Raw genomic sequence first — 22,208 nt, 5'->3', positions numbered from 1 at the left:
TCATCAGACAACATTGATCCATTTAAATGTTCCAGAAATATCAGTAATGCACCATCAAGGGATCCCTCATGTTAAAATCGACACACACACTCTGGACATGCAAACACACACACACACACACACACACACACACATAGACAGACATCCTACTATAATTAACAGCCCATTCAATCATCAGACCATCAGTGATCAGACAATATTGATCCATTGAAATGTGCCAAAAATATCAGAGGCAAACATCAACACACACACTCTGGACAGGCAAACACACACACACACAGTTGAAGGGACACATAGTGGATGGGGGGGTACATGCGGGTCTACCTGTGGAGGACAGCCGTGTTCCGGATGTGTGTTGTCTTCTGTCCCATCAGCAGCAGGAGCGCCGCAAAACACTCAAGTCACTGCTGCGTGCCCGGGACAGCAGATAAGCCCCTCCCCCCGCCGTAAATCAACCAATCAGCACTGCGCAAAACGTCGGATCGGCGAGTGATTGGCGATGACGGATGACACGCTGCGTCCGTCCGCATGCAGCACCTGCACCGCGTGGGGACCGTGTGTGTGTGTGTGTGTGTGTGTGTGTGCGTGTGTGCGTGTGCGCGTGCGTGCGTGTGTGTGAAATATTGCCGCACAGGGTGGGTGGGGTGGGGGGGTCTTGGTTGAGTTCCTTATTTTGGAGACTTTGACCAATCAGTGCAAAGTCAAAGTGGATTTGACCAATGGCAGCACAGGAGGAGTGAACCCCGGAAATGAAACCGTCTCTGATAACTTTTATCAGTTTTCATCAACAGCTGCAAACCCAAAAGTGTCATTTTGTTTGTCTTACTCCCACAGACGGGATTCACGTCAGACCTTGGTTGTCGTCTGCACGGCGCACATGTGCAGTACACACGAGCCACCAGATGAGGGCAGTAAAGGCAAGGGGTTCATCTTCAATCTGTCATTGCTTTTGATCCAGTCCTAAAGATGTAGGATCATGGGATTCACTTTGTGTTAATGTCTTCAAAACCTAGCTTGTGTCGTTGTGTATCAGCTTGAGCATCTTGTAATCTACTTTCTGTGTTCATAGATTAAATACGTCTGAAAGTGTGTAAGGCCATATTTAGCCCTGTATAATCAGAGGAATCTAGTAATTCCACTCAATCCATTCTGCTCTGTTACTTTTGTTAGATTAGATTACATTTGATTTGGATTTGATGCAAATTCTTCTATTTTTCCAGGCAAACACAGTCATTTTGTACCTGTCAGACTGTGATTGTCTCCCACTGTGCGAGAGATCTTGGATTTTCCATTCCTGTTTCTTCTTTCCTCTCCCCTGAGTTCACCCCCTCGCTCGCCTGTATCATAAATTTTGTGTTTCCATTCCAGGGTGGAAGAGAAAGACGAATGTATGCCTAAAACATGTGCGGCAGAGTTACTGCTTTGAAGCCGGGTTAGAGGAGCTGAGGGACTGTGGGAACGCTGCAGATGAAAAAGGGGAACGTCTACCTCAGGACGGGAGGAGGGGGATTATTATTGGTGGGTTTAAAGAAATGATGAGGGATAAAGAAGCAAAGGCAGGATCAGGTGAGGCGGAATAGATGAAGATCCAGGAAGGTTCAAAGCAGCACAGAGTTACAAGATTCTTTCTTTTGAGAACAAGATGTTATCAAGTGGGAACAAGATCAATAGCTGTGACAACAAACTGTTATCCTGTGGGGACAATATCCATATGTTATGACAACAAGATCTGGATCAGCTTGTCTCCGCCATGAAAGGATTCTGCTCCAACAGCAGCACACACACTGATCCATCCCCCTAAAGGTGACACTCCCACAATCTATGTTATCCACACACACACGTGGACATTTTGTTCCCAAAAGATCAAAAGGAAATATGTTTTGGAGTTTATGAAAGAGGAAAGTGAGTCTGTTTCTTCATAGGTTTTAATTTCTATCTTCAAAAGCATTTTTTCTCATCTGGATCAAAAACAAATATTCCCTGGTTGATGTCATGCAGATAACCCTGTTTGTTCTTATCCACAGCTGAGGATTCCACTTGGACTGCAGGGGCCAGGTCAGATACCAGATATCTTTAACAGCACCTTCATTTCCCTTAGAAGCAGGTTGGGACCCCTTCTTAGGACTCCAGTGACCCACATCTGGGCCAGGAGCCAGCCCTTGATGAAAACTAGTGCCGATGAGCAGGGAAGGAGAGATGTGAAGGACTTGTAGTGATGGTAACGGTGATGGCTGTGGAGATATAGTGTTGGTGGCTGTGTGTGCGTAGGGGTGTGTGTGTGTGTGGATCCTGTCACAATGACCTCATCCTGCTTCCTGCCGCCCCTGGGAGAAAGTGAGCTCATGGCGCTCGTAAAGAAAGAAGCATTTACAGTCTTTTAGCAGGCGGAGATGGACCCTGCTCAGTGTAGCGCACAATCCAATTTAAGAGGCCAGACCTCAGATAATGGGACATCATGGGAGGATGAATGGAAACACACACGGGAGCAAATATTCCAGCTTTCAATCAGGACAGAGACGCCTCACAGCTTCCACCCGTCTGTCATCTCCTCACTCCTTCACCTCCACAGGTCCTTGTTGCCCCAGAATGCTTCAGTAAGGCTTTGTGACGCTGCCATGAGAGCTGAAGTCTCCTGTCACTTTCTCTTCTTTTCTCCTAAATGATCTTTGCCCTCTCGCTCCCAGCAGATTGATCTCTTCTGGCAGCTTCTGTGATGTGGAGATATTTCAATGAATGAGCGGTCGGCCGACTGTGAAAAGGGGATCGGATATTCCTCTGGGAACCAAGCCCCGCCCCTTTAATCGCTTGGTTGAGTCTGTCCCTCTCTCTCTCTTTCCCCCCCCCCCTCACACACATATACACACACACGCTTTGCACATTTGCATCAGTCAGCAGTGGAACTCCCGTGGATTCTCTCTCCGCTGTTGCTTTTGGGAGGAAGAGGAGCTCGTTGTTTTCTTCCTCTCTCGTCTATCCAAGCGGCAGCAGTCGCGTCGCTCCGTCGCTCCTCGTGTCGCCGCGTTGTGTCACCGACATGAAGAAACGCGGAATAACGCATCCAAAGTGGCTGAAGGACTAAATAGACTCGGTAAGTAGAACCGATCTGCGCTATTTAAACGCAGCGTGTGTGTGAGAGTGTGTATGCGTGTGTGTGTTTTAATCATTAAGACAAAAAAAAAGTCGCTTGGAACAAAAACCTTTTATTGCGTCTGAGAAAGACAGAAAAACAAACAGAGTGTTGAATTATTACAACTTCTTCGTCAGCAGATTAGCATCAGACTTTATTGCGGGTGTGTGTAACGCAAGTGGCGCCCGTGGGTGAAGTCCAGATGTCAGGGACGTTATTGCTCTCAGCGTAAAACAAAAGAGTGCGTAAAGCTCAGCTGCCGCACGAGTTTACGGCCGCTCAGGAGAAACGCGTGCGTAAAATCCAGGAGAAGCTTATTGATCTGAGTATAGATGATATATCGATTTGTAATCTTTATTCAATATGTTATCATAGCGTCTGGACTGAGATCTATAGAGGGACAGAAAGAGTGAGTGTGTGAGTCCCCTCCACAGACATGAGTCAAACAATAACCCTCTTGTCCCTGTCTGCCCCCGCAGCATTCCTCTCTCCATACACCCCCAAAGTGCAGCGGCCATGGCCAAATGGCTGAAAGACTACCTGAGCTTTGGCAGCAGGAAGGTCCCCCCTCAGCCCCCCACCCCGGACTACACCGAGAGCGAGATCCTCAAAGCCTACCGCCTCCAGAGGGACCTGGACTTTGAGGATCCCTACGAGGACGCAGAGACCAGGTCCAGGAGCGGCGAGTGTGGGAGCGCCGACCCCTCATCCACTCCTGTGTTCGGCTCGCCCATGAAGTCCTCCTCCTCCTCCTCAGGCGTGGAGGTGAAGTCTCCCAAACACCGGCTGATCAAAGTGGACTCACAGGAGCTGGGACGCACCAAGATCCTGCTCAGCGCCATTTCATTAGAGGACCAGCAGGAGCCCGTAAGAGCCTGTCATCATATGTGTGTGTGTGTCTGTGTGTGTGTGTGTGGAGTAGAGCGTCTGATGGAAACATTCAAATGTTGTTTGGCTTGGGGCCGGTGAAGAGGAGGGGAGGGGGGAGCGAGAAGGAGTGAAGGGAGCGAGGGGGTGAGAGGCAAAGGGGAAAAACAATCTCCCACGTCTCTCTCATCTCCTCTCCGTCACGTTGGCATCTTTATTGATCAAACTCCATAAGCAAGTGACTGGTAATGTGTGTCACAAATATGCACCGTCTCCATAAATCCCATTATGTAGGCGGCGCTACATAAATTCGCCATGCTGGATGCATGATGGGAAGACAGGATTATTGACGGCTTGCTCAGACCATTGAGCTAGAAGGGGTCACACTCCCTCGGGTTTACGTCCTGACATCAATAATAAATGAGCTACGGTTTCGCAAGCTGTGCCAGACCCCCGGTACGAGCACACAGCAGGGGGGACGTACAGGATGGTGACAGGACATAGGGACATATATACAGTATGGAGACAGGACAGAGGACATATATACAGTATGGAGACAGGACAGGGGACATATATACAGTATGGTGACAGGACAGGGGACATATATACAGTATGGAGACAGGACAGGGGACATATATACAGTATGGAGACAGGACATAGGGACATATATACAGTCTGGAGACAGGACATAGGGACATATATACAGTATGGAGACAGGACATAGGGACATATATACAGTATGGAGACAGGACAGGGGCCAGAGGGAGGCATTACTCACGCTGTGGTGCTGTTTGTGTCATCAGGACTGCAGTGCCAACCCGGCTGTGCTCTGTGTGTGTGTGTGTGTGGCTGCAGGAGAACCTGGCCTGCAACAAAGTGTCAGGGACAAATGGACGAGAGAGAGAGAGAGACCTCTGAGTGTAGTTTCTTACAAGTGAGCGGCTCTCTGTGTGTTAATTCATATCACACATTGCCGGGCCGAGAGCTTCATGGCTGAGCCTGTGGAAAAATCTACAAGTGTGAAAGTGGGGAAGTGTCTGTGGGAGAGAGAGAGTCGGTGTGGTGTAGCTGCTGGACTCCACACACACACTCCATCATTTCCCAGCGTCTGTGGGAACGTCCGCACTCTCATTAACAATGCAGATTCTCCTGCATCGATAACCTGTTACAGCATCAACCGCGGGATAAGGAGGTAATTTTGTGAGTGTGTGTGTGTGTTTAGCAAGAATGTAGACGGATAGAGAGTGTGTGAGAGAGAGAGAGAGGTAGGTTGGTAGGTAGGGGGACAGACAGACAGAGGTCTTTCCCAAAATGATGAATGTATGTTTGCGGCTTTGTGCACATTGCTCTTGTGTGTGTGTGTGTGTGTGTGTGTCCATATGTCTGCCTCTGTAGCTGTCCGGGTGCCAGCTGACCAGCAGCTTTTCCTCCTGTGCACGTACGAGAGAACAAATGCTCCCCAGCAAACGAGCCAAACCAACCTGCTGCCTCTTTATTCTCTGTCCCGCGGCCCTCACACACACATATTCATCATCCACGGACAAGATAATGCCTCCATGCATGAGAAGCAGCTTCCACACAATGACAAATACACAATACAGTTCCCTCTTCATGTCCTGATAGAGGGCAAGCAGAGTCCGTATGCATGAGGCTGTGTGTACTGTACATGGGGATGTGTTGATGTGAGAGGAACCAGAGAAACCAAACATTTAATCCGCAGTCAAACCTTTCACTTGATTGCTTGTTAGAGTGCAGCGGTGCCTCCTACATCTTGATGAGCTATTGTCTATGCAGCTCTGCACCCATCACGGCATTAATTCAGGTGTTGGGAGCGAGGAAAGCTCCTAATTATCAGGAAACATGCATGTCCCTGGATGCTTTAATTAGACAGATTCATTCCAAAATGTGATATTCAGGGGTTAATAATGGCTGATCTGAATGTATTTCATCTGACTGCAGACGTTTCCTCTCGTAGACGGCTTCATCGTCTCCAAAAGAGCTGAATTTGACAGATTACATCAAACATTTGTCATCTTCTATAACGGCTCCTCGTCTCCATGAGTGAGTAACCGTGTGTGTGTGTGTGTGTGTTTTGTCCTTCAGGTGGTGCCGTCTGCTCCGTTGGCAGGTGACACAGATTATTCAGACCCGTTTGACGCTCGACTGGAGCACAGAGTCGACCCGGAGCTCGGCCCTGTTCCCTGTGAGAACAACGGCTACATGGAGCCGTACGAGGCTCAGAGGGTCATCACAGGTCAGTGAACGCATCACAGCTCATCTATATTTAACTGAGACGCAGTTAGACGCAGTGTTATACTTGGTGACGGGGTTATTTGATTGTTTTTGGATGCGTTATAGTTCAGATTAGGTTATATTTAATCACTACAGCCTGATTCTCTCTCACTATTGGCCTCAAATTGAGATTCCTCTTATCACATAAACACAACATCAGCAGTCAGGCCTTATATTAGATTTCATCCGCATCCAATCATGAATAAAATATCAAACCGTGAAGTGAAGTGAAGTGAAGAAATCTCATCATTGATCTGTTACCTGTTGGCAGTGTTGTGATGGTAATGACATCACTGTTGCTCTTTGCGTCCCTTCACTGTCGTTTCCTCTGCGGCGGTTGCTGATTTGTTTCTCGACGCCGTTTGGTTTCCCTCAGTGCAGTTTAATGGCTCCATTTATAAGGAGCCAGTGGGCAGTTCAGCGTTTGACCTCTGTGCCGATCCGAGCCGCCGCGGCCGGGTTGTTCCGCCCTCACACATCACCCGTGCAGTATTTAGACTCGCACCCTCCTCCCCCCCCAGTGCCATTTTCCTCCCAGCATCGAGCTCGGGCCAATCGTTTTCCATTTGTCTCTCCTCCTTTAACATCTCTGTCCACCCTCCCCTCCTCCCTTTACCCCCATCTCCGTCTGTCTCTCCATCTCGAGGGTTCTCCCCGAGCCCAGAGGGGAGTCTGGCTGTCTCACTCTAATCTGTCATGTAACCACTCTACATCCCGCCGTTGCTCAGTCGGTGGTCGGAATGAAGTCTGAATTCTCCGTCCTGCACGAGTGAAGACTGCCTCCTCTCTCTGCTGAGGCCTGGACGGAGAGGGAGACGCTTTTGAACTGAGCCTGTCACTCAAAACGCTGCTGTCTCCCTGCTTTTGTCTGTCTGTCTCTCACTCATGTCTGTCTCATTAAACACACAGTGGCAGGCAGGTGTGGGATCAGATGAGCGATGATATTGACGTTTATTGTCCCTTAAAGACGCCTGCCTGCTCTTCCCCTCTCCTCTCTCCTCGTCTCCGCCGCCTGTCACTCTGTTGTGTTTGACTCTGCCATGATATTTGAATGTGCTTTGTGTGTTTGTTTGTGTCATATTCTTCTGCTGTGCTCGTCATCTGTGTGCCTAAACACTCCCCCCTCCCCCCGTCCTCCCCCGTTCGCCTCCGCCCCCGCCCCGTCTCCTGTTTCCTTTCCGTCTGATTTTATCTTCCCTGCCTCCATCTTCTCCATCTCCGTGTTGCCTCTGACACTGCGGGTGCACGTCGCAGGTAGACGAGCATTCAGCCGCGCCGCGCTCCCGTCTCAACGACTCAACATCAGACACTGACACACCTCCTACCCCTTGGTCCCTCGCTCCCCTCACTCCTCCTCCTCCTCCTCCTCCTCCCTTTCCTCCTCCCGCTCCTTGTCACTCCTTGTTGCTCCTCCTCCTCCTCCTCTCTCTCTTTCTTCCCTCCTCTTCCATAACCTCAGGGTCTTTCCCCAGGGCCTCCACTTGGTCGCCATGGTGACGACAGGGCCGCCCAATAGCATTGCCGTGGCGTGTGAAGGTTAAAGTTTCCCTTTGTCGCTCGGCGGTGGATCCTCCCGCCGAGTCGTAGCTCTGCCTTCTCTCTGGCCTGAGTGCAGCTGTGGACACAAAAGATGCCTACGCCCTCATTTCTCCCCACATTTCTTCGCCGTTCACGATCTAATTTAACATATCAAAGAGCCGGTGCGGGTCTCTGCCGGTGTGCGTCGCTGAGGCTCCCGCTCGTTGCATCCATTGATCCTCCTGCTCTCATTTGACTTAATGTAGCAGGTGGTGGAAGACATTTAGTGGCTGGAACCCGCAGAGAATGTGATGAAAACGTTAACAAAGCAAAGTAGATGCTGGGCTGGATTGCTGCTGGTATAGAGGAGGATGAGGAGGAGGAAGGGGGGGTGCTACTCTGCATCTCGCCTAAGGCCTCGTTAAGCCCCCCCCTCCCCTCCCCTCCTCCCCCCATATGAGAGTCTGAGCCCGCCTCAAGATGTACAAACATCATTTGTCTCCTCCTTCAATTCTACTCATGTCACAGCTTAATTTATATTGTCTTTGGTGTTACAGATGACATGCGTGTTGTGCTTGGGGGGGGGCGGGCTCATCACCACCCGCTAATATTAGTGCCTAGTGTCGACTGCTACATCCGCAGATTGTCTCGACCTGACACATCAGAGTGAGACGGTGTGAGATCCGAGCGTGTATGTGTGAGTGTGTGCGTGCTTACTTAGCTCTTTATTTTCTGCTCTGACAGAGTTGCAGCGTGGCCCCGGAGGAGGAGGAGGAGGAGGGTGGGCGCGAGGAGGAGGGGGCGGCGTACAGCTCTACGACACCCCGTACGAGGACGAGCGATGCCGGCGCCTGGGCCTGGGCCTGGTGTACGGGGAGCTGCAGGAGGAGAGCAAGGAGAGCAACAGGCTGCCACAAGACGACGAGAGGCCGGCAGACGAGTACGACCAACCCTGGGAGTGGAAGAAGGACCACATCTCCAAAGCTCTCGCAGGTATCAGAGCCACACAGACGCCCTTTAGCTGGACAGATGCATGTGGAAGACAGTTTGTGTGTTCTTCAGTTTGTGTGTTGGTGTAGCCGTACGTTTGGGTCATCGTCTGATCAATAGTCACCTTACAGCTGCTGGGATCAATTGATCGGCACGTTTGTGAGTTGAGCTAAAGCTGTGAGTAGGAAAAGGTCAAAGGTTAAACACTGAATCTCTACCAGTTACAGGGGAGAGTCTCAATGCAGTAACACACCAGATATCATGAAGGTTAGTAGACACAAGGACGATACGACACAGAGCGGCCGTTCAGCTTTAAATCATTCAAATGAGGAAAAAAGGTCATGAATAATTAGAGTGTGTGTGTGTGTGTGTGTGCATGGAAGCGCACTGTGACTAGGAGCTTACAGGAGGGAGGACAGAGGTTCATTTTATTCCATCATCATCGTTTTATTACCCAGAATGCTTTATTAAATAATTGCAGCCTGCTGTTATTTGTCCGAGCTGCGTCGACGGTTCGTGTCTAATCGCATCCCAGTTGTGTTCCTCCCCCTGGAATGTAGCGGTAATTGGGGTGAGAAAGTGAAAGAGAGAGGAAGAAGGACAGAGAGAGAGAGGAAGAGAGAGGGAGAGGAAGATGAGTAAAGCGAGGCAGAGTGACGGCCGGGGCGAGGAGTTGATCAGTGGAAGGTTTGCTGGGCCAAGTCGGCTTAATTGAGCTGCGCCTCCGAGTCACCGAGGTCAAGGTGATGGGATAATAAATCAACCCTGCCTCACACACACTCACACACACCCCTCCTCCTCCTTTTTCTCACCCTCCTCCTCCTCCTCTTCTTCGCCTTGCTCTCCTCGCAGTTAATTACACGCCGACATGTGCCTGACAGATCGCGTGCTAATAAGAGAGTCACGGTCAGCAGAAGTGACGACCCCCCCCTTCACACACACACACACACACACACACACTCAGATGGTACGAGCCTGGAGTGACGCTGTAACTCACACAGGAGGAGGAGATGATTTCTTACCGAGGTGAATGACGGTTCGTTTAGAAGCCAATACTACCTCTCACCTGCTTCCTGCTGCGTCGCCCTATTTCCTCGCCTCTTCCTCCACCTCTTCCTCCTCCTCCTCTTCCTCTTCGTGCCTGAGGAGGACCATTAGACAAGGCGGCTGCGAGCGCTCGTGTGAGGCGTGAGTTGTCCGAGCCCGTGTTTTTTCCATTTGGAGTCCTGGGCGCTCTGAGCTGGCGTGCCGTGCGTCTGAGCGGCCCGGAGCAGCCGAGTGTGAACGCACAAACAGGATTTTCCATTCTAACATTTAATCCATATTCCCCCCCCGAACCACTCAGAGCCGCCAGAGAGAGGCCTCGCGTGCAAACGGGAGGGAGAATAGAGAGAGAGAAGGGGACATCCAAGGTTATGGGATGTTTGCTTCTCAAAGGGGGCGGGGCCTAGAGGAGAGAATTAATGGTTGCGGGGGCTGAGGCGAGGTGAGACGGGGGAGGGGAGAGGAAAGGGGGAGAGAGTGAGGCGGAGGGGGGGAGTCAGGGCCACTGTGGCAGCGTGCAGTCATCAGTCACTCGCCAGCACAGTCAGCTGCACACACACTCATGCACGCACACATATACTGTATATACACACACACATGCACACACAGCAGTGGTGACAGGGCTGTCCCCACAGCAGGCCCCTCCCCTCCTCCCCCACGGGTGAGACACGCTCGCTCAGATAACCCACCACGGGGGGCAAAGAGAGAGAGAGAGAGGGAGAGTCACTTCATCTTCACTTACACACACACACACATATATATGGATTCTCACACGGTTTTTCCTGCTTTGATTATCACCACTGATCTAATTCAAGGGTGAGAACAGGTTGTGTCTGCTGCTGGTGTGTGTGGGTGTGTGTGTGGGCGGGGGGGTGCTGGTGCTCACTGAATGTGCTTTTGCATGCATGGCGTTGCCGCTCGTCCTTGTAAACAGAATCTCTCTGATTATCTTCACAGCTTAGCCAGGCTTGAAATGAATCTCTGGGTTTTTGCAAAATACCGAAAATATCGGCGCTTTTTTGAAGAATAGGACGAAAATATCTGCTCGTCTCTGAAGCTGGAGGTTCACTTCACATCTCTGCAGCCGCCCGCTGAGCCAAGCAGCACCCTGGGGTGTGTGTGTGTGTGTGTGTGTGTGTGTGTGTGTGTGTGTGTGTGTGTGTGTGTGTGTGTGTGTGTGTGTGTGTGTGTGTGTGTGTGTGTGTGTGTGTGTGTGTGTGTGTGTGTGTGTGTGTGTGTGTGTGTGTGTGTGTGTGTGTGTGTGTGTGTGTGTGTGTGTGTGTGTGTGTGTGGCTACAGGCTTCTCTCTGCCCGACACGTTTTAATTACAAATCTGCGACCATCCTGCCCAAACCACGGCCGCCCATTAATCCCGGCGAGCGCAGGAGAGGTCGACCCCGCCGCCGTTCAGCAGCAATTATCCGGCTAATGAAAAGCTCCGTCTCATTAGCCGGCTGATGGCCACACACACCTAACGAGCAGGCCGGTGTGTGTTTAAAGCTTTTATAGCCTTTTATTGTCCAACCACCTTTGAGCCCGGAGAGACAGCAGCCACGAGAGACGACGCAACAAATCAGATGATGTACAAGGCCAATGAATAACACACACACCCCCCGCCGCCCCCGCCCCTCCCCCTGCCCTCAACCTCTGGCAATTACTGCGACTGAGCCATTGAGCAAAGCACTTCTGCACCCACTTGTTCTCATTAGCTGACAGGTGAAGAGGTGATTACACTGGATTCATCTTTTTTGTTACCGATTACGAAGGGTTAAAGATGTAATATGACATTTCTTCCCGTTGTCCGCGGTGACGGATTTCATGTTGCGCAATCATCCAAGGCTTAATTCCAAACAAATGTCGCTGTTACTGGAAACATAAATGGCCTCACTTCCCTTTGAAAAAAATTTCCTCCGGGCCAGATGTGCAAGAAGGGTGTGTGTGTGTGTGTGTGTGTGTGTGTGTGTGTGTGTGTGTGTGTGTGTGTGTGTGTGTGTGTGTGTGTGTGTGTGTGTGTGTGTGTGTGTGTGTGTGTGTGTGTGTGTGTGTGTGTGTGTGTGTGTGTGTGTGTGTGTGTGTGTGTGTGTGTGTGTGTGTGTGTGTGTGTGTGTGTGTGTGTGTGTGTGTGTGTGTGTGTGTGTGTGTGTGTGTGTGTGTGTGTGAGATATGTGCACATGCATGCTGCCAAAGGGGGGAAATGAAGATTTGTATTTGTGCTGTGATGCTCACTCCCTCTCTGTCTCTCTCTCTCTCTCTCTCTCTCTCTATCTGTCTCTCTCTCTCTCTCTCTCTCTCTCTCTCTCCCCATCCCTCCCTCCCTCTGTAAGCGGGGCCCTTGGGTCATCTCACCGACCTCTTATCAATTTGCTGCCACAGAAGGACTCTTGTCTCTCTCTCTCTCTCTCTTCCATTTTGCTCTTTGTCATCTCCCTCCTCCTCCTCCTCCTCCTCCTCCTCGCCGCTCGCTGCTTCCCTTTCTCCCTCTGGTCGGCACCGTTACTGACGTTAATGAAAACGCCTTGTCCTCTGTGATTCCCCGTCGCCGGCAAACGCGGGCGACACTGTGAAGGAAGAAGCAAGAGCGAAGGAGGGAGGGAGCGAGCCAGGGAGGGAAGGAGCCAGGGAGTGTGAAAAGAGAGGAAGAAGCCCACTTGGACGAGAGATGAAGAGATAGACAGAGTATACGACAGAAAAACACCATTATTATTTTCAGATTAGAGCAGAGATGGTGCTGACCTGTGTGGCGGAGGGTGGACCTGTGTGTGTGTGTGTGTGTGTGTGTGTGTGTGTCTGTGGCATAAGGTGGTAATTGCCTGTGTGCGGTGTGGGGGCCATGTTGGGTGTGTGTGAGCGGAGAGGGAGGCTCTCTGACAGCAGATGTCTTCATTACGGGGCCTAACGAAGCTTTCCTCCTCTCGCCTTTTGTTTCTATCGCGCCTTCATCCCGCAGACGCAGAGAACATCTGCCGCGCTCGCACACACTCCAGGCAGATACAATCGCTTACCTGCCGCTCTCCAGTAATTGCTGACGTGGAGGAGAAGAAACGGCTAAATTGCTTCCGCCTGTTACGTCCAGGGAATCAAAAATAAGCGGTGGATATTCAGTTTCAGCGTTTACAGTGAATAAACTGGGCTGTAGTGGATTATTGGCGCATGTGAAGAACAAAGAACTCCTGTGAATGGGAGCCAGATGTTCCCTGTTAATGATTGAGTGATGCTGTGTGAGTGTGGGAGTGTGTGTGTGTTACCTTTTTGTTATCAGTGTGAGGTCATTGGAAATGTTGCGGATGTGAGTGAGATTTGTGAGTTTAGTAGCAAGACTGTAAATTGGATTGTGACGATTGCAAGTGTGTGTGTGTGTGTGTGTGTGTGTGAAGAGGCAGAGGCAGCCCATAGACAAACAGAGAGACACACACACACCTTTTTATTACCAGACGGATAGCTGTTAATGCAGATAAAAGGCTGGTATAATCCAGTGTCGGTGTGTAATGGAGAGTCGTTCCTGCTGCTCCCCAGAGCTCCGGCTTCACTTTCTAATTATGGCCTGAACTTCAGCATGAATGCAATCAGGCCAGTGTGAGGGGAAATGAAGCGGCCTCACCGGGGAGACACACTGATCTGATGTTAACTGAGTCATCCTCACATCACAGCACGTCCTCTCCTGAGATGAAGACGGTGAAATCTGCACCTTTCAAATCTTGTTTTCCGAAAAAATATGCAAATTTTCTCGTCGATGTAATCTGTCGCAGTTTGTTGGATTCGCGCTGGAGAAAGATGAAGTGATGAAGTCTCTCTGCTCGCACATTTATAGTGAAGAAATACAGTTTGGGGGATGCAACAGTTGTAAATGAAAGTGTGTGTGTCAGCCTGGAGGATCCTTCCTGCACCGATCTCTGCCCAGGAGACGGCTGATAGGCAATAAATTGTCTCGGCTGTCTCCTTTCTCTTCATGTTCTTCCTTCTCGCTTCTCATTTACACCTCTCCCTCTCTCCTTCTCTCTCTCCCTCTCTTTTTTGGAGGGGAGAATTAGAGGTGTGAAACGCAACATGGTGCCAAGCAGGCAGCCAGGATTGTGTGTGTGTGTGTGTGTGTGTGACAGTGGCGGTTTCTTCCGAGAGGTGTCAGCTGTGTAGGTGTTCGTGTGTGTGTGTCTACGTCTCCCTTCCACACACACACACCCGCACACACACCCCGCTGACGGGTGCCAGGCCACACTTTAATCCTGGCTTTGGCTGAGGTGCGGCCCTGCTCCAGATGGGGCCATTGTGCTGCGCCACGCATCAATAATTCAGGGCCGAGCCGGAGAAAGTGGCGGAGTGTGTCTGCCTGCTCAATAATTAACCGGGGGGGAGCAGAGAGGCATGTATGTACAGCCCGGGTCTCTCCAAACACCCATTCAAGCGTCCTTTGATCGCCCCCGTCCCCCCGCGGGAGCTCTTTTTGGGACTTGGCGTCTCATTAAGACATCACCTCTCCTCTCCTTTATTTGCTTTGTAATCCGTTTTCCTTTTGCGTCGTGTGTGTGTGTGTGTGTGTGTGTGTGTGTGTGTGTGTGTGTGTGTGTGTGTGTGTGTGTGTGTGTGTGTGTGTGTGTGTGTGTGTGTGTGTGTGTGTGTGTGTGTGTGTGTGTGTGTGTGTGTGTGTGTGTGTGTGTGTGTGTGACGGTTTCCCCTCCATGGTAGATAATGAGCAGTTCTTTGGGTGTGCAGGTGCTCAGGTAGAGCGGTGGTTGAACAGAGGTGCTGTCATGCCGCTCTGTGGGTTGGGGCGCTCAGGTTGAGGCCACGTTTTGTTTTGTCCGTGTCAAGTGAGACCAGACGTCTTTCTATTCCAACTAGATTACAGGCGTCTATAAATAATGCAGGTTTTGACGTCTCCTGCTCCTCCAGCGGTGCCTCGGCATCCCACAGGTAAATTACTGTAAACATAGGCTGAGAAATATCTGACGCTATTTTTATCTGTAGGAGGAGGCAGGAGGTGTGTGTGTCTGTGTGTGTGTGTGCTTTACACCTCGTCATGACAGGAGGTGTAGTTAACGACATCCCATCACATCCCTGACATCTGCGCACACACACACAGACACACACACACACACACACACACACACACACACACACACACACACACACACACACACACCACACACACACACACACACACACACACACACACAGTCACGCTCCCACAGTCCCAGTCTCTCTCTCTCTCTCTCTCTCTCTCTCTCTCTCTCTCTCTCTCTCTCTCTCCCTCTCTCTCTCTCCCTACCCCCACAGGCGTTAAATCTTACAGTAAATTCCAGTCTTGCGTCTTCATCTTTCCTCAATTTGCTCGTCTCAAACCCATCTGCTCATGTCTCGCTCCGTCTCCTCCTTTTTGTCTCGTGTCCCCCCCACTCTCCCCCTCCCCTGGTTAATAGAAATAGAGTTGTTAGAGTTGACCCAGGCCTGCCCCCCCCGCTGGGCCATCTGGAGGAGGAGCCCCCGCCCCCGAACTGCCCATACGTCACACAGACCCTACCATTGTTTATACCCCTCACACACTTACACACACACAATCGCTCTGAACTCTGTGACCCACACTGTTGTTGTACATCTGCCATACCTCCCACCTGACCTCCCCCCCCCCCCAGCGCTCCACCTCTGGCTCTGTCAGGTTGTTCCCTCCATCACCACATCAATCAGCGTTGCAGAAAGTTCCCTGGGACGGACGTGGAACATTTCAAACTAGGACATTTTGTCTCGCCTCATCCACTTGAAAGGGTGAATTCCAGACTAAGATGTATTCAGGTCAGGAAATGTTCAGTTTACTTTCCTACTTGATGACGCAGCGACGAATCAGAGTGAGGTCAGGATTATATTCACTTCAGCTGTCTTATGTCAGCGCTGGGGGACTCGTCCTGCCCAACATCTGTCCCCTGCATGCGTGGAGGTGCAATAACAGGATGTGTGATACCTCACCATGTCAGTAAACAACATGACTCAGCGTCTGCGTCTCTGTTTTCCTACCAACAGTGCAGTTTGACGGCGCGGAGTGGGACCGCTCGTCCTCTCCCACCGAGCGCCTGCGTCCTCCGGGGCCCCGGTCCAGCCCGCTGGCAGGAGGAGGGGGGATGAAGTTTCGAATGGCGCAGGACACTTACGGCGTGGCGGGCGAGAGGATCGACCCCGCCCTGCCTCTGGAGAAGCAGGTGTATGTACGCTCGTCTTCTTCTGTTAATCTCCACAGAGGAGTCGCCTGAAATATTTATGGCCTGTGATTCATCAGTGTGTAGGTCATACTCCATTAGAGAGAGGGGGGAGGAGGGGTCACACACACGCACACACACACACCTCAGAGTGATGCAGTGTCGCTGATAACAGAGGATTCCTGTCAGGCGTTAACAAGAAAGTACGGTAAACACCAGGAGGTCAACTGGAGGTGGAATAATCCTAAATACCCATAATGCAGTGCAAAATGTAATCGATGTAGGAGTTAAGAGTATAAGTAATAACAATAAAATGAGATTACTCCTTAACTAGGTCACTAATATTGTTTTATTCTTACTTGTTGGGGGTATTGTCTGCAATATTTGTCCTTCACTCACCAGCAGCTGAAGTCTGTAGGATGGAACTATAGAAGTTTTACGTTTAGAAAGTGCTTTACTCTGACTTTTTACTCTAAAACTGTATTTCTCACAGATTATCATTCTATAGTAACTCACTGCTGTACTTTGGTGCATTTTTCAAGCGACACCAGTGGATGTGACACGCTGAGAGAATGTGACACACACTCACACACACATGCCGGGTGTTAAAAGGAAAAATAGCAGCCAAGGAAATTCGCCCATTGTTGCGCAACACAGTTCTATTTGGGAAAAGTCCAAATATCACCAAAAATGAGAGAGATAATCCTTTATGTAAGTGTAAATGTCTCTGCTCACATTCCATCTGAAGTCATTCTTCATATTTAAAGAAAGAACAACCAACAGGAGAAGCCGCAAATGTATCTTCCTGCTCCTCTTTGATCTCTTAAAGGGGCTGAGGCGTTCAGACTAAATGCTGATGTGTTACGGCTCGTCAGTGTTTACAGAATCACCAAAGCTTAGAATGAGAACTTAATTAAGTCACAACATTAAAAGCACACATTTACTTTGCTCTTGTAATTTCAGACATCATTGGTGTAATTTATGTGTTCACCAAGGATGCTTTCACTAATGAAATCCAAGGCACGCAGCACCCTCAAGCAAACACACACACACATAGACACCTGCACTTCACACACTGACATACACATGCTCTCTCACACAGACACACACACACACACACACACACACACACACAATCTGGAGGATTGTACTTGATTATTCTGGACCATTACTCCCTGATGATCTCTTAAGGGCCGTTATGAGCTTCCCCTTCAGCGTTGCTTTAAACAGAGAAATAGCATCGTCCTCATCGTCAACCTGTAGCTGTCGGTGCACTGGGTTGCCAGATCGGTCGTGTCTCAGTGAGATTTCCTGTTGTTTTTGCGCTGTTGCATCATGTTTAAGCGTGTTGATATAAAAAACACCCAGGGAGCCAAACTCTGGAGAATTCCTTCAGTGTTGTAACAGCTTGATGTCAACATGGGCTTTTTTTCACTCTGTGTGCATATCAGTGCTGCAGCAAAGTGTTTTTTTTTTGTATTTATTATTAATGTTGTCTTCCTCTTGTCTGACACGTCTTGTCCGGTTGTCAGGTGGTACCACGGCTCTCTGTCGCGCTCAGAGGCAGAGTCGCTGCTGACGCTCTGTAAAGAGTGCAGCTACCTGGTGAGGAACAGCGAGACCAACCGCTGTGACTACTCCCTGTCACTACGGTACGACACACACACACACACACACACACACACACACACACACACACACACACACACACACACTGTAGACATAGGCTCACTCTGCTTCCACAATGGAGCGCCATTGATGTAATAAAGAAACGATAATACACTTTTTCTCCCACTATGTGACAGAGCAGTGTGTGTTTTCCTGCCTGTGTGTGTGTGTGTGTGTGTGTGTGTGTGTGTGGAGGGTAAAGCCACCTGAGCTGCTGGTCTCATATCTCATTCTCCACACCTCCCCATCTGTCTTCCCTCCCCCTCCTCCTCTCCCTGCCCTCCTCCATCACCCCCACTTAAGATCACTACTCAACTGATTCCTCTCCCGTTACTCGTTGCCGTGGCCACCATACTGCTTATCTGCTCAAATCTCTCCTTTGTAATTACCACAATGATCCATGGCCCCCCCCCACCCCTCCATCATCCCTCATTCCTCTCCCTAACCTTGGCCCCTCTCTGTGGCCTCCCTCCCTCCCCCCCGGGGTCCCAACCATCCCTCTAAGTGGTAATCAGGCAGGTAGAGCACACTCCAGAGCGGCCATCATCCTCCCCATAATCACTAATGAATATGAATTACCTGCTGTGGGCCACACAAGAAGGAAATCAGGGAGGGAAGGGGCCCGGCCCGGGGGGGGGGGAGGGGCTCAGAGCATCACCATGTTGTTCTGACATGCAAACAGGTTCATGCATCATGTATTCACTCATTTACATGGACAGACACACACACACAAACGTATTAAGGTCAAAATTGTCCTTTCAGTTCTTTGCCGAGTCGGAACGACAAAAATCTTCCGTGTGATGGAGTGATTTCTCGCTCTTGCGCCCTCAGAAGGCGCAATTTACACACTAACAGCCAATATGAGAGCAAATACAGCAAACGGTGCAGCAGGCAGGCGTGCGTTTGTCATTATGGCGTCTTGGAAATAGTGAGACACAACTGCTGGGTGTCGCCTATTAGAGGCACAAGCATACTTCAAAAGACCAAACTGATGAAAGAGCAGGTTGTCAGTGAGGGGTGCAGTTATTATGGGCCGGTCCGCACTGGCAGGGGGTCGCTAGATGGTCACGAGTCGCCTGCTACGAGAGGCGGCGGCCTATTTTACTGATGCAGGAGGAGATGAGCGGTGAAGGGAGGAAGATGGGAAATTATCTGCCTGTTGTCACAAGAATCCTGGAGGTGTTTGGGTCAGGAGGAAAGACAAAGGGAAACGCAGAGAAAGGAAAGATCTGAAGCATCTGAAGCATCTGAAGCATCCCGGGGGCTTAAGATTCTTCTGTAATGTGACAAATAGAAGGCGCCGTGATGTTTGTTCAACACAGACGGAAAAATCGGCGCGACGGCTCGGAGCCACGCCGAGTGAGTCAGCGCGGAAGTCGACACCAACGGCAGATATAAACACGCCATGAATATTTATGGCGAGCGGGCGAGCGGTGGGAGGTTGTAATGTGCCGTGAGATACAAAGAGGCCCCGAGATAAGCAGGAGAGGATGAAAGCACGCCCTGACGTGATGAAGAGGAGCGTGCTGGGGAAGCTGCCTCTCGTCTGGCTGTCTGTAGCGTTTTATGTGTGTGTGTGTGTGTGAGTGTGTGTGTTTTCTGTTGCGCTCCTCTTTAAAGTTTAAATAGAGCGATGGTGACACTCTTGAAGGCCACTTTCAGCTTCTATAATTAGGCGAACATGGTGCGTTTTAGAGGGGAGGAACCGCTGTGTCTGCCTCCTCTGGAGACACTTTCACAGCCCATCGCATTCCTCACTCTCCTCTTCCTCTTCCTCCCTCCCTGTGGCTTCACCCCACTCATCCATCCATCACTCCGCCCCTTCATTTCTAACGTTTGACACGCTGTTAAATCGTGAGACGGATGCCCTCAAAGTGCAGAGGGGGGAAGGAAACGAATCCCAGGCTGCCATTATGCTGACAAAAATGTGTTGCATGCCACTCGCTCTGTGTTTCACGACTCCTCCACCCCTCCCTCGTCTCACCAACCCGTCTCCCTATGTCCTTGTCTTCTCTCACACACACACAGGAGCTGCCAGGGGTTCATGCACATGAAGTTCACCCGGTGTAAAGACGGCAAGTACGTGCTGGGGCAGAACAGCCCCCCGTTTGACACCATCCCTGAGGTCATACACTTCTACACCTCGCACAAGCTGCCCATCCGCGGAGCCGAGCACCTGTCTCTGCTGTTCCCCGTGCTGGTGCAGACGCTCTGACCGGCCCGGACGCCTCCCTTTTCCCCCGGACGTCCTTCGGAATGAATGTGGAGCGCCGCTGCTGTTTTCTTTTGAGGATTCGACACCAGTGGCGAATGTCCCCTGAACACACTGCCGCCACCGCCGCTGCACCCGTGCCATGTATCCCAAACATCCGGGAGGGGGATCGATTGACATGAAATGCAATACGTGAACTTTACGCCACCTTTGCTGCAAACTCTGTGGAGCTCTCTCACATCACGACAGACTTGGACAGGCGTCAGCAGCAGCGAAGAGAATGTTTGTATATTCTGAATGTAGCCTTACTGTTGTTCCTCCAAACACTCATCTACACTGATAGAATGTTGCTGTTGTCATATTGTAACCGGGCTTTCATATTTATAACAGAATCTTCGACTGGAACTGTACAGAGCGGCTCGGGAAATCATTTTGTACAGAAATCACTGGCGAATTTTGGAAAATTCACACTTGCCCGGTTTGAAAATACGACTATTTTTGAAGATATCAGGTTTTTACACAACAGCAGCCATGTTTCAGATGCTGTCTGACACAGAACACACACCTGTAGTTTAGTTTAGGAGCTCCACTCTGCTCTTTTGAATCTACTCTGTTACTTGCTGTTACTCTTATCCTGCTTAAAACATCATCACATCTCGTGTTCACGGTTCATCTCAAGCGAGCGACCTCGCAATCGCCACATCGCTGGATCGCTTGTATAAAAACAAGCAACTTCTTACTGCTATCTTCACATTTCTACTGTTTGTTCTTTTCTTTTTTTAAAGCTAAATCTGGAATCTGGGCCAAACGCTGCATGGAAAGCAAACTGAGAAACTCTGAGTCTTGGCAGCGCTCTCACACTTCCTACATGCGTATCTTGATCCCAGATTCTCGTCGGGACGCGAGATCGCTTCCTGGCCGGTGAATTGGACTTAATGTTTGATTTGATGTTTGCCAATCTGCTGCCTGGTTGCAGTGTTGTGTGGCTCAGACTGGTTTCAGATGAGAGCCAAAGTATCCTGGGCCATTTATGGAAGAATGGAGGAGAAACTAAATCCTACTTTCATTTTAAGGCCTTGTTTGTACTCTTATCGTTTTTTTGTCACGAGTAAACAATGACAGGTTGCATCATTAACCTGTTATGTTGAAACGTCTGATTCTTGATTTTAATGGTACTGAATCTAGATGGAGCAAAATCCTGACTGTTGTGTTTGATGAAAAAGAAAAGGAAAGGATAATAATCAGATTATAGTGGATCAAAGTATAGACAATAGCATCTGGCAGAGAGTGGAGGCAAGCAAACAAAAGGCTTGGCAAGAACACACACACACACACACACATTCACACACACAAGCAAGCTTTTTTCCATCCATTAACAGCAGGGGTGGGAGATGAGGGTGAGGTGAGGCAGAGGAGGGGTGAGACGGGCCTCATTACGTGGACTGCACCGCGGCGAGAAGCCCCGGGATTGGTTTCATTACCGAGCCAAATGAAATAGTGGAGGCTGATTACGGGCGTGACGGAGAGCGGGATCACTCTCTATTGAAAAAGAGTGAGAGAAAAAAAAAGCAAGGACTGGGGAGCGATGAAGAGGAGAGGAGGAGAAGAGGGGGGACGCTGTCTGACTGCTTCCCCCCCGACAACAAGATGCCAAACAAGTGTGTGTGTGTGTGTGTGTGTGTGTGTGTGAGAGAGAGAGAGAGAGAGAATAGAAAGGGGGCGGCTTTAGTCCCATTTTTCAATCTAGGCCCCCTGGGGAGAGATATGAATAATAATGAAAGCGGTGGCGCTGAGTGTAAAACACAAAGCAGAATCTCCTTCATGTTCATATAGGGTTAATTTAACGCAAATAAGCGGTTGCTTGATCTATAGAAGGTTTTACATTGAGCTGTGTCCTTATACGGGCATGCGTGTTTAGATGGAAACAAATAACCTCCAAGCTTTATACATGTGATCTGCTGTGTGTGTGTGTGTGTGTGTGTAAAAGAGAGAGTGTGTGTGCAGCTGTCACTTTAGAATCAGAATGTGTGAAATGTCAGATCTGGCGTGTGTGCGTGTGTGTGTGTGTTTGTGTGTGTGTGTGTGTGTGTCGATTATGCAGTGGCGGCAGCTGTTAATCCATCAAGACAAGCTTGGAGGAATGAACACCTGTGATCAGCACGGAGCCAGAGAAAGTGTTTAGTGCACACACACATGCACACACATGTTCCCATACACACATGCATACATGAGATGCATATTCAGCATCTACACCTCCAGTGACTCTTTCACACAACACACACTCCAAAATCTTCCGTTTGCCGTCAAG

General features: G+C 50.0%; 1 protein-coding gene across 1 annotated transcript; it reads left to right on the top strand.

Moving 5' to 3' along the window:
- The first annotated feature begins 1,044 nt into the window (after positions 1-1,044).
- On the top strand, positions 1,045-21,014 carry shdb (Src homology 2 domain containing transforming protein D, b). Its single transcript, XM_076152812.1, has 7 exons — positions 1,045-3,088; positions 3,607-3,994; positions 6,098-6,248; positions 8,549-8,797; positions 15,848-16,025; positions 17,553-17,672; positions 19,717-21,014. Exons 2-7 carry the CDS (start codon positions 3,644-3,646, stop codon positions 19,901-19,903), a joined length of 1,236 nt encoding a protein of 411 aa, XP_076008927.1. The 5' UTR covers positions 1,045-3,088; positions 3,607-3,643; the 3' UTR covers positions 19,904-21,014.
- The last annotated feature ends 1,194 nt before the right edge of the window (positions 21,015-22,208 follow it).

The sequence above is a fragment of the Genypterus blacodes genome, unplaced genomic scaffold, assembly GCF_046128005.1.
Source record: "Genypterus blacodes isolate CSIRO-AG114 ecotype Tasmania unplaced genomic scaffold, CSIRO-AGI_Gbla_v1 ptg000058l_1, whole genome shotgun sequence".
Classification (NCBI taxonomy): domain Eukaryota; kingdom Metazoa; phylum Chordata; class Actinopteri; order Ophidiiformes; family Ophidiidae; genus Genypterus; species Genypterus blacodes.
Note: the sequence above shows the minus strand (reverse complement) of the source record. Positions and strands in the feature narration are given on the sequence as shown.